Genomic DNA, 12,651 nt, shown 5'->3' with positions numbered 1-12,651 from the left:
ACCCAGGATCACTCAGATCAGAGAGGAGGTCACCAGGCACCCTAAAATACAGGAGCAACAGTATATTTATCATCTACCAACAAAGGAGGGAGCAATTAAAAGCCACACCTGTAGTGGATAAATGATTAACATAGCTAACACAGACTACAATGAAAGGTCGAGGTCAGGGCTTGAAAACAGACAACACCCAATAAGACCTCACCTACCCCAAAAAAAAAAAAAAAAAAAAAAAAATGCCGCTAATGTGAGGCAATTACGGAGAATCTAGATTTCAGGTTTACTGTACTACTACTAATGACTACTATAAATCATAATTATAATCGTTAAAATAATCATACTTCACTATCACAAAGATGTTTTAGTCCATTATCATGGTTTATTCATCAACTTTGGTTCTTTTTCAGCCTGTGTCAGGGCCTACATGATGTTTCCTCATAAGTAGTACTCACCAGTCACGCTGTTATCTGAATAAAACAATGACCTCATATTGGCAGAGGCTTATTAATATGTGGCCATACCGGTGTTGTCTGGTACGAGGTACGAAGCAGTCACAACAGGCCTCCCTTGAAATTCAACTTTTATTCTCGGATATTTAGCAGTACCTGGTTCCTGTCAAAGACACTCTTGGTTCTGTTGAGATTCTGTGTGTCAGCCACTAGAGGGTGTGATGCATCGTCTTACTCTGTGTGTATCTGGGTTGGTGTTGAGGTTGCCATTGAGCAGCGGCTGGACTGCGACTGTTTGGGGGACCGGCTGGGTAAAGCGAGCTTGTCTCTGCTTGCTGTACTGAAGGGCCCAGTCCCAGACTGGAGGCAGAGGTGGGTCGCATGTATCTGAGGAGGAATCTGGATGAAGCAAATCTCTCCAGCCGTTAACTGGGGTGTAGCACTGTCCGAGGTTCTGGGCAGAGTAGGTAACGCGGTTAAATACGTCCAGAATTGACACATGATGATGGCACAGTTAAGTTGCAAGACAATGATTGCGCTCTGTGTATTTAACAAGCCATCAGGCCTTTTTCATTTTGTAATCCAAAGCAGAAGATAACAAAGTTAAGTGCTGAGTACCTGGGAGCGTTTGCATCTCTCTCGCTGGCAGTTGGCCAAGAAGCTGGAGAAGAGAGGCAGGTGGATGCTGTCATGGAGGGCCAGTAGGAAGTCATCTGTCAGCTGGAAGCGAGAGGGATACTGGGACCACAGCTGCCAAACACAGTCCAGGAAAAGCAGAAAGACTGGAGCCTGGAGGGATGAAGAGACAGAGGGAGGGAGCAAAGAAAGTTAGAGGAAGGTATTATGTAAGAAAGGAAGGAAATAAGAAGAAAAACACGTTAGGAATTTATGAAAAAACAGGTCCCTTCCAAGCACATACAAAACAACATGTCAACTAAAATTACCACTAACTGTACAGGTTACACAGGAGGAAAGATGTTGGACGACTGCCATTGACAGTGACGGACGGATCCAACATGGCAGCACAGCGAGTGTGAAACTTGACTTCTCACCTCCTCCTTGTCATTGTCCCGGTGATAGTTGATGCGGTTATAAAAGCGATGACCGGCCATCACCCACTCCTTCTGTACCAGGCTCTGGAAGCCATGCTGGGTCCGACAGTGGGGGTCACACATCACCTGCACCAGGCTGGACACCACGCAGCTCATGTCCCGGTCCTCCGCTTCTGTAACAACAGCAGAGGAGAGTCAAGTCAAGGCACGTCAGGTTTATCTGTATCATGCCAAACCCCAACAAAACAATGATCTTTCACACTAACTGGTACACTTTACAAGTGTGGTGTAGAAGCAGACTTTTTCATTTAATTTGCACACATGCATCAGTTAATGTGTGTGTTTTTTTTCACAAGCATCTGGCTGGGGTCTGCCATTCCTCTAAATGTTTTTTTCTTTGACAATATAATAATAAGACACATGTGCTGAGACAAAGAACTAGAGCCAGACACAACAGGAGGGAGAGGCACACACTGAGACACTGAGTGTTCTTTGGCCAGTGACTGTAGTGAGTCACTTCTGCAGTGGGATATTTACTGCTGATCCAGCCAGTAGCTGACATGCTGCACCAAGGAGACTTGGAGCACGACGGATGACTGATCCTCTCAGATCCTCTCTTGGTTGAAAACAGACATTTCTGGTCTGTCTCTATAGGTGCAGTATTGCAAGCGTATTGCAAAAATGCAGTTTTTACATCAACTTTCTTTTTTACACTTTGTCCTAATTAAATTATTTCCATCTAGGAATGCAACCAGGATGGTAAACAAAACAACAACAACAAAATCAACATTTAAGTTTCTCGGTAGCTTAAGCAGTGACAGGAGTCACAATACCAACTACGCAGCTATTTGCTAAAATGTCTGCAGGTGTAGGTCAGGTACTCTCAGGTCACCCTCATTTAATGTTTGTCTCTTCTGTCTGGAAGTATCACCTGACCCAGGTGGCAACCAGCTGACACCTCTGCTCCACCACGGTCGGCGTCTCTTGGTGACAGAGTCCCAGAGAAGTGTTCTACTTATTTTCAGAAGTAATCCATCACAGCCATGCTTTTATTTCCAATCTAACGTCCCATCCAAGAGTTTGGTCCAAGAACCAGTGCTGTGTGAAGAGATGAGCCAAGCTGCATCTACACTTTACAACAATCTACCTTTCACACTGGCTACATTGCGGTGGGGTTGGGGGGGTTGGAGCCTAACCCAGCTGACATTGGGCAAGCAAGTACTGAAAGAAAGTCACGCTTTAAACATACCTTGTTTTGTTCTCACCTCAATCACCGTTTTGCAGGGAATGTGATTATAACAGAATGAGTTCTAGTTGATGTTAAAAGTTAAAACGTTACATTTAAGTTATGTGAAAGTTCTTGAGCTACTTGAATAACATTCACTCATCATGTATTCTAACATCTTTTACATGATTTTCTGATGAGGAGTGCATCAACACAAAGAGCCCAGACTGACTGTCCTTGAGAGCATGTTCATACAGGCCTTTTGTCAGTGTGCATGTAGGCGCAGTGGAGTGTGCTTGTCCCTGGTATACAGCTACTTGAAGGCCAGCCTGATGTCTCATTAATGAGAAGGAGGTGCCTTGAATTATGAATGGATTGAATAATGTGAGCTGCGATCTGGGGTCACATGACTGACCTTGAAGGGCCACGGTCAGATGGCCGCTGCGAAGCAAGCAGGCTACTTCGGAAGCTTTCTTCAGGCAGGACCTGGAGACACAGAGGCAGGTTGTTGATGCAACATCATCAATGTAGACACATAAATGCACAGCAGATGGGTAACAAATTAAAGACAAATCTAAATAAATGAGTGTAGAAACACAGAGAATGATGATTTTTCCAGGCAGGACAGAAGTAGCACAGAATCGTTTGATGAAGGGGAGAATTCTCCGGCTCTTATGTTAAGGCCTCTGGTCACTTGAAGCTGAAACTGAACACCTAAGGGAGATTTTGGACCAACGCGTGAGACTGCATCATCAAAGCACCCAGTGGGAGAAGACGTACTCCGTTCCTTTACTTAGGTGAAAGGCAATTCATAGTGCTTTACAGAGGTAAGGAGAGAGTAGGTTCAAAGTAACTGAAGGGCTCAAAAAGTTAAAAAGTCCCTTAAAACGTCAATACTCAGGTACAATTATGAGCTCTCTGTACTTTATTTGAGTGAAAACACCATGAAATGCAGCTACTCAAATGGTTTATGGTGGCCCGATCATTACTGGGAGACTTTAGATACCAATCTGGCAAATATGACCCATCTGTAAAGATATTTAAGGGATCTGACACGTGTACGTTGATTCACTGTGATCAGAACGCTGGTAGGCACTGATTTAAGCTCAAAAACCACAGGTAGGAAGAATCTCATGATTTTTCTTTTTAGAGATGATATGCATTGGAAGACTGTCTACTGCTGTTACCTGGTGTAGTCTAGCCAGTGGGTGCCCTCCAGGGTTGACAGCCATTTGTCATCAGGCACGGTCACAGATGTGGAGATATCTACAAGCATAAACAGGAACAACAGACTTACTCAGACTTATGAGATGCAACTCAAAACATTAAATTGTTTCAGTGGGTCAAACTGACAGTTTAATGACAGCAGTCTCTTTTTGTATGTTTATTAAAAACGAAAAGCCAACTTGTAAACTGACCAGACTCAACACCACATCTGCCTGATCTCAGAGTCTGTAGCAAGATCTGGTTTTGATTTCTATTGAGCTGTTGTGAAGCCTCAAATCCGTCTGCCAGAAAAATGACCAAATACATCAGAGGGCCTGTTTTTAATGGGCCAGTTCTCTAAGCTGTGAAGTATTCAAAAGACAAAACAGGGAGCTGGCAAAAACGTGTGAACCATGATAATCTGTGACCTTTAAAGTGCGTGTGTAGAGTGTAAGATGGGTCAGCATTTCAGTTCCAGGGCTGGTAATTATAGCCGACCCAGGGTTTTGTCATCTCTGCTCTAACTCAACCATGGAATGTGCTGTGTGTGTGCCTCCGTGACAAAAACAACAACAAAGACCATCTCATAGAGCCTGTTTTAACTTTCCACTGCATGTGTGGGAAAAATACCCCGGCAAAACAGTCCAGTATTTTTACATTTTGAAATATACACAATAGATTAAACTCAGCAGAGACATCAGAAAGCCTCAGTAATCTCAATTATACTTCAGCTCTTCAAACAAATAAGTAAAACCTTATGACATTCGTGTAGGAGTGAGTCCTAAAACTCAGAAAAGGGTTAGCATCCAGTCCATTTCCTTTGTCTCAGTAACTGGAATTTTTGACAAACACAAGCTTACATTTTAACATTTTGTTCCATGGAATAGAATACATCAGTCAATAATAATAATAAACACTTGTGAATTTCAAAGGTTTTAAAGTGGGTAAAAAAAATGGAGGCAGCCGGCAAGGGGCCACACAAGATTACAGAGCTAGTGAAGCTTATTTTGGTGAAGTCATGCTGCAGGGATTCATTCATATTGTAACCTTAGTTTTGTGCTTCTGACTACTGAATTTATGTTTGAAAAAAATCATAGAAGCAGTGTTTGTTGGTAAAATGACCTTACTTATCAAACCATGCAAATCTCACAATCAGAGTCAATTTTTGGATTTAACTTTTGTAGCAAAGTAAAATGCATATTTATCCGAAGACCCAGCACCCTCTGAAGGCCTTATCAGATCTCAGCCAGAAAAACAGGACTGCACAAGTGTATTGAATACAAATAATTACAAAAAGCATTTACATTAAACTGTAAATTGCTATTAGAACAGTTCATCCATCCATTTTCTACCACTTATCCTGGAAAGGGTCACAGGGGGCTGGAGCATATCTCCGTAGCCTTCAGACGAAAGGCGGGGTTCACCAGTCGGGTCACCAGTCCATCACAGGGCCAACACATAGAGACAGACAACCATTCACACTCACAGCCACACCTACGGTCAATTTAGAGTATCAATCAGCCTCGTCCCCTCTTGATGTCTTTGGACTGTGGGAGGCAGCTGGAGTACCAGAGAGAACCCACGCAGGAACAGGGAGAACATTCAGACTCACACAGAAAGACCCCGTGCTCCAGCTGGGGCTCAAACCCAGAACCTTCTTGCGGCGAGGAGACAGTGCTGACCACCGCACCACCCCTATTAGCCCCTATTAGAATAGTGTTAATGTTAAATTTATTACAATCCTCTATATTCCAAAGGTTTTTATGGTCTCTGTGAGTACAGGTTTGCTTAGTTGTCATCTGTGGACATGCGTATTCGCGTCTTACTCCTACCTCCCAGACAGAGGGCACGCAGACGGCTGTGGGCCAGCTGGATATCGGCTGGCGAGGGCAGCTCCTCGCCCAGCTCCACCACTACACACAGAGACGACTGGCAGCCAAAGAGGATCAGCTCCAGGTTTCTATAGAACATCATTTTACAAAAAAACCCCAACTTAATTATTCAAGTTAAATCAGCAGTTATGTTTAAAAATCAAAAAGGATAAAAATGGTAAAAAGTCATTAGAGTAAGATGAGTCTTCTGACTTCATGCTGCACTTGGCTGCTTTTCAACTACAACCTCAAACCTCTGTGGACTCATGCTATATTTAGCCTGCAGCCAGATGCTGTTCAAGCAAAGGCTCTTTGAGATGTTTATTTCCAGTCTTTAGATACAAAAATGTAACACATCATAACATCGTCTCTACAGGATGTAAAAATAAACGGAGTGCTAACTGCAGCGCAAGGTGATTCGGGCATAATGCAGCGTGCTTGTTTACCAAATGATGAATTCAAAAATGGAATGAAATATGCAAAAGACATTACAATCAGTTATGTGACATTTCCAAAGACTAGAAATACATAATTTAAAAACAGTTAAGTGCTTAAAATGAGCAGTCTTTAAAACTAATCCAGAGAACATCCAACACACACACACGCACACGCACACGCACCTGATGTCATCCTTCTCATGGTAGATGTTGTTCTGGAAGCTGGCCATTCGCAGTAAATCACTGCCTCTCGGGTGCCGCCAACACCAACGCTGGAAAACAACACATGATTTATCATTTTTGGGAGGTGCTGGACGGTTTTGTGACCATGATCAGTTGCCAGGCAAGTCTAGGAAGTTACAGGTATGAGGATAGTATCAATTCTTCTCACCCAATTTGCTATTTAATTACAAACACACACACACACCTCCTAAAATATCCAGTTATACTTTTGTTTTCTGAGCAGCTCCAACTTTAGAGTTTAGTCTTAGAGTTACAAGGACTGGCACTGCAAATCCTATCTATTTCATCAATTGAACTCATTTTAAATTGAGTGGTAATATGGAAAATGTATCTATATGATAAGAGCACTTACAGGGATGCGTCCTTCATTGAAGTGGGCGAAGCTTTTCTTCAACTCAGTGTCTAACACCTTCTGTGGAACCACGATAAACCTTGGCAGACTAACAGGAAACAGAGTAAGTGCTGTTTTAACTGAGAGGATAACAACAAGAGCGTTACAGAGTCATTGCAGGTGGATTCAATCATTTTTATTCAACATGCCCCAGTTTAGAACATTAATTGAGCCCACTGAACATCCTGGGAGTTTATTTTATTACTACAAGAGTTTAGCCTCGTCTTTGCCTGACAGCTACTTTCTCCTGTCTAACACCTGAAGATTTTTCCGTCATTCACAAAAAAGTGTTTTGCTAGTGAATGTAACATTTTATTGTAGTTTCAGTTTGTTTATACGACCAGTTAAGAGATGAAACTGAAGAGATAGAACTGAAAAAATATATACTGTATATGTCACTGTATGTCAAATGATGAATGTTTAGAATATGTCATATTAAGCCACTGTTTAGCTTGGGTGTGTATTTACCTAGTGGACATCTCAAAGCGGTCATTAACAGTGCTGACTCTCCAGTTTGTGCTACAGCACCTCTCCAGCTCCTGCTCCCAGTCTGAGGCAGACTCAAACCAGTTCATGTGGGTGTCTCGACGTCGGTTGCTAAGGAACTGCTTCATTTCTGGAGGAGGAAAGTGATAGATTAGGAGGCATTTAATGCATAAGATTGAAAGCTTGTACAGTAGCAATAATAGAGGTAAGATACAGGAGAAGATGATGTTCACTGACTTAATTGTGTGTTAACTTCATGCAGATCAACTGCATCCAAAAGAATAAAAATCTACAACAGCAAACAAGCCCCTTCGCATCAGCCACACTATTGTTTTAAAGGTTATCCACATCGATCCAGGATTTCATTATCAGTGCATTGGAACACATTTTAGCCGATGCACTCCACATCTTATGGCCGCTGCACGACTGTTAACCTGCAATAAAGCAATACCCACTCTGATGTAGCTGGTCAATCCAACTCAGACTCCATACTTCTTTCATTCAGTAGAACAGAATGCAATGCATGGACCCCACACCGGATATCCTTGACCCCTGGGGCAGAGTTGAGCTGTACGTTGTCTACCTACTTGTTTCAGCGGGGGGTATTGCATTATTTATCCATAAGTTGACAGTAATTGACAGCCTGGTCAGCCTAGTGTAGCTGCAACATAGGATAACATAAAGTACAGACAGGGCCATGGTTCCCTATAAGATCGAGCTACTGGCCTTTAATGGTTAAACATTGTTTTATTAGTGAGATGCAAGTGAGTAAATGTACATCAAATGTAATATTTTCATTAATAATCGAGTGGAATCACTACTCCAATAAAATGCGACTGTAAATAAATGAATTACAGTAACCTTACTGTTCACAAACTGAGAAATTCATTTACTGTTAAGTCCAGCCATTGAAGCCTTTAGTGAGCCTCAATTTTAAACCACTGTGCTTTCAACATTCTCTTTTATAGATTACAACCCTGAAGTGATAAAACTAGTAGAAAAAAACAAGAAATGCAGCAGAGTGCAAGTCAAAGGGAAAGAAACAGTGATCACAGCTCCAGAGGACATTTAGTCTCTGGAGATGTTCTTAGTGTAAAGTGAGAACAGACTTCATGAGGACAAGCAGAAAGAACATTCTTAGATCATAACAGAGCAAGTAAAGCTGGTGATGACAAGCAAAGTCATGCTGCAAGTCTGATTCATTTTGCTTGTGAGTTTCATGGTGGGACTACTTTGAATATTCATTGCAGTCCAGATCCACAGATGTAGGGTCACAGAGGAACCGCACAAGTTAGTGTGTCTGTGCCAGGCAGGAAGAGGATTGGTGAGGGTGCACACATTAAGCTACTCACCTACACTACCGAGGGCAGCATTCTGGAAAGACAGAACTGACCCCGGTTTGAGAGGCTGGTAGGTCTTGGCGATGGTGTACGTCATCTGAGGAAGGAAACCACGGTGCATAGAATATTTTAAAAGCCAATAAAATGGGCAATTTAAGGAAATAAACTTTTATTTGCATTCCAGCATGTTAAACTGTCATTTCACCTTGTGTCACATGACCACAGCTAAATGAGACCATAGGATTTCTAAACACGCACCTCTATGACCTGTGCATCAGGAGTGAGGCGGTCAAACAGGAAGCAGATGACACGCAGGTCCCGACAGTAAAGCACCAGCTCCTCTGGAGTGAACTTCAGTGAGGAGTTAGGAGTCACCAGCTTGGTCCTGTTTGGACCCACTACAACAAGAGGAGGGAAAGGCCTCTAATTAAACAAAAACCCCAACAAAAGTGGGGGGAGCCTATGAGACAGCGTACAAATGGGTTCAAGTTAAATCAACAGGAGAGCCAAATGAATGAGCATTGTGTAAGTTGTCATAAAAATACGGACAAAGTAGAGATCTCTTCACCCTTCCTGTGATTTCATTCCGCTGTCACACACCTGTGTACACGTCAGCTTTTTCTTTACTGTCATAGCAGGATCAACAGTATTGCAGCAGGGCACGATACACTGTTCACTTAACTGACTGAACCCAAACAGAGCTCTTTAACTGATTAATTCACGTTATGACTGCAGAGTTGCTTACCAACCACGACCTTCTCTATGGATGCCAAAGCCACATCATGGTCTCCTAATAGCACGGGATCTGCATTATCCTGCAAGAGTGAGAACAAGAGTGTGAGAAATCCCATTTGAGTGCTATATCACAATGTTTTCCTTTAAATGAAAGAGCAACAGTTATGAGGGGCTCACGTCAGGTTTGGGGCTGTCCTGGGGCACAAAGGCCACTCTGAAGTGGGTACAGAAGAGGGTTCCTGACAGCCAGCCTCTTCCTTCCCTGGCAGTCAACTTCTTCCTCACCATAACAGCTCTCTGTAGAACACACTCACCTATTCAGGATAAATAAGAAATTTAGTTAATAGATTTCGGAAACATACATTAAAAGTCCGACAAAGGGATTTAGCATTGTACAAATCTTATTATGACAGTTGTCGTCTGTTAAAAAAAGCATAACTGTGTGTTTATGCTGAAGCATCTGGTGAGGATACAAAACAGGAAGTACGTAGATGGAGAAAATAGCAGCATGGAAGTTTTGGATTATGCTACTGGGAGTGGAAGTAACAAACACCCATAAAAAAAAGTTATTCAACTGTTGCTTATTGTTACATGTCCTCCAGCCAGGGTGCAATGGCAGGGAGGAGCAGGAAGAAAAACAACAGCAACTCCCTTCGTCCAGATCACATTACGCCCCACTAGGTTTGTTGGCAAACAATTATTTACACGTAAGTGATCAACCAGAAATAAGTGCATGAATTATAATTTAAAATTTCTTTGTCTAATGCGCAGTTGAATCACCATAACTCTGACTTTGAAAGTGTAGTAATAATAGGAAGCGTAATCTTAGAAGTGAAAAATGTAATGCAGTGGTTAATCTAGGAGAAATCTAACCACGTATCCAGGAGATCATAATCATTAATAACAAGTGTGTGAAGGGTTTAAGAATGCAGGAGGTGTCCGAGTTCATCGTTTACTGTGTGGGCTACTTTAAATATGGAAGTTTAAAACCTTTTGCAGAAGCATGTCTTGAGCAATTTTCTTTTTTCTTTTTTTTTTTTTGGAAGGATTGTGTAAATGGATGTGTGATGCAAGGGTATATGTCTGTGCGTGGAGGGTTACAACAAATCCCTTCAGATATTTGCCAGGACAGAATTGTCCCCCAATTTCAATACTGGAACAAACTAGTTTCGCAGTATCTTTGGAGTGAAATCACATTCCATCGTTCCCTGTCAGCCTCCAAGAGGCAGTTGGCCATCTAGACCAAGGTCTTGCCAACGAGGCTGGGTGTGAAAGCTGGTCTGAGCTCAGTGCTGACAGACAGCCATAAGTGGGTCTGTTGCCATGCAAATTAACAGTGAGGAAGCCATGTACTCAACTGTGTCGTCTGATGAAGAGACAAAAAAAAAAACCTTCAGAGAAGATTTTTTTTTTTTTTCAAAATACTAATAATGTGGTTGACTGGAGGAGCTCAGAAAGTTACTAAATCATTTGCTCTTCCAAAAGAAATGTAGCTTCTATATCCACACGCACACAGTTTGGAAGCAGTTGTAAAGCTGTGACATTCCTTAAGTACTGGCAGGATTAAACGCTTGTTTTCTGAATGAAGAAACATTTAAGAAAATATGAAATTCAAGGAAAAAGCTAGCAAAAAGAGAGCCAGAGCAAATGCTTATCCATAAATACAGATGTGTAATAACACTTTGAAAGGAAAAAAGGGTAGTTTCCCTAAAGCATGTGCATTCAGGCACACACACACACACACACACACACACACACACACACACACACACACACACACACACACAGCACTGAGACAGGACATTAATAACTGTCTCCTGCAGGGAATACAACACCTTTGCAAGCTAGACAGGGGGATTCCATGGCAACCGACTCTGGGACAGGGAGGGTAGATGCAGAGAAAATGGCTTTTTTTGGGCGTGACAAGAGACGCGTTTGACACATGGCCTGGCATGTTTTCACATTCGCTCAGAAGACCATGAAAAAGACAGAGAAAGACTGCCGGTTCCTTCAAACTGAAAAAACATACGGCGGAAACACAAAATTCCTTCGCTGCACATGTTGGAAGAGCGAGCAGAGCCCCGGCTTTGCTGTTGACAGCAGCGATGTTGGGTTAAGCCCAGTATGCAGAATGACAGTCTTTGCCTTGAGCTTAATGAGTGTTTTCGGGGGGATACCAAAGCACAAACAGGAAACCGTCATTCCTACACTTGAAACACTTTTTGTTTATGCTGTTAGAAAAAGCCTCCAATGCTATAATTTGCTGGTTGCACAGGAGGAGTTTGAAAGCTTGGGCGTGCTCCACGATTATTCTCATGCATCTTAAACCACACATGAAAACCCCTAGAGTGGCTTGACCAATTTAATGATCAATTCAACCTGACCACAGATGATCCAGCTATAGATAATTAAAATGCTTAGCACATTGAACACAAGTGAACCCTTGTTGGGCGCTTGTCTCTTAAAGGCCAAGGAGCTTTGCGTGCCTCTCTTTAACGTCTCCCCTGGGTGCACCACAGACGAAAACATTCCTGCAGCCTGAACATTTGGGAAGCTGAAGGAGAAAGGAAGAGGAAAACAGGGCGAACAAAGTCTTCTGTTTTTTTTGGGACGTTAAGAGAGACTTTCACTGGCAGGTAGTTTAGCAAAGCTTATCAAGTGATGCTGTTAATGGGAAAAAAAGACCTTAAATCAAAGATAATCTTACATGATTTTGGAGATCTCCAGACAGAATAGAAACACTGTGTAATTGCAACTGTAGCTACAGTAATTTTACATTGATTAAAGCCTCTCTATTTTAACTTTGGGTCAACCTTTTGGCGTTTAACTGTGGGTGTGCCCCAAACTTAGCTGGATTATTATTATAGAGCAGGAGAACTTCACAGCAGCACAAATATAGTAGACACCAATGAGACAAAACTCACTGTACTGTACGTTTAAGATTCCAGTTCTTGCTGTGGATTCTTTAATGACGTCCTACAGATGCCACTGACAGAATTGACGGAGGAGGTGAAATACAACAAATGTGTGCCTCAAGAAAGAGCACTGCACAAGTTAAAGTTAAACCAAGGGCTTTGTGGAATTCCTTATCTATATTTGAAGGTTAAGGCCGTGTATGCAGAAAAATGCTGAACGTGTCAGACAGTTCCACCTCCAATTTAAAATATTCCAAACCCTTCAGAGCAGCAAAGTAAATAATCTACAGTCAAATACTGGGAA

General features: G+C 42.2%; 1 protein-coding gene across 1 annotated transcript in view; it reads right to left on the bottom strand.

The window, feature by feature from the left end:
- mtmr11 (myotubularin related protein 11) overlaps positions 1 to 12,651 on the bottom strand; it is a 31,021-nt gene that overhangs the window by 4,098 nt on the left and 14,272 nt on the right. Inside the window, exons 3-15 of the mRNA XM_086217842.1 lie at positions 9,610 to 9,746; positions 9,443 to 9,512; positions 8,956 to 9,095; positions 8,710 to 8,794; positions 7,340 to 7,487; positions 6,833 to 6,920; positions 6,421 to 6,509; positions 5,762 to 5,889; positions 3,911 to 3,989; positions 3,139 to 3,209; positions 1,499 to 1,671; positions 1,065 to 1,235; positions 682 to 900 (exon numbers count right to left, since the gene is read on the bottom strand). Coding sequence (XP_086073968.1) covers positions 682 to 900; positions 1,065 to 1,235; positions 1,499 to 1,671; positions 3,139 to 3,209; positions 3,911 to 3,989; positions 5,762 to 5,889; positions 6,421 to 6,509; positions 6,833 to 6,920; positions 7,340 to 7,487; positions 8,710 to 8,794; positions 8,956 to 9,095; positions 9,443 to 9,512; positions 9,610 to 9,746 — 1,598 coding nt within the window. The remainder of the gene's footprint in view (positions 1 to 681; positions 901 to 1,064; positions 1,236 to 1,498; positions 1,672 to 3,138; positions 3,210 to 3,910; positions 3,990 to 5,761; positions 5,890 to 6,420; positions 6,510 to 6,832; positions 6,921 to 7,339; positions 7,488 to 8,709; positions 8,795 to 8,955; positions 9,096 to 9,442; positions 9,513 to 9,609; positions 9,747 to 12,651) is intronic.

The sequence above is a fragment of the Aulostomus chinensis genome, chromosome 11, assembly GCF_037954235.1.
Source record: "Aulostomus chinensis isolate RoL2024-O1b breed Wild chromosome 11, RoL_Achi_v1.0, whole genome shotgun sequence".
NCBI classification, from domain to species: Eukaryota; Metazoa; Chordata; class Actinopteri; order Syngnathiformes; family Aulostomidae; genus Aulostomus; species Aulostomus chinensis.
This window is presented reverse-complemented; position numbering and strand designations above follow the sequence as displayed.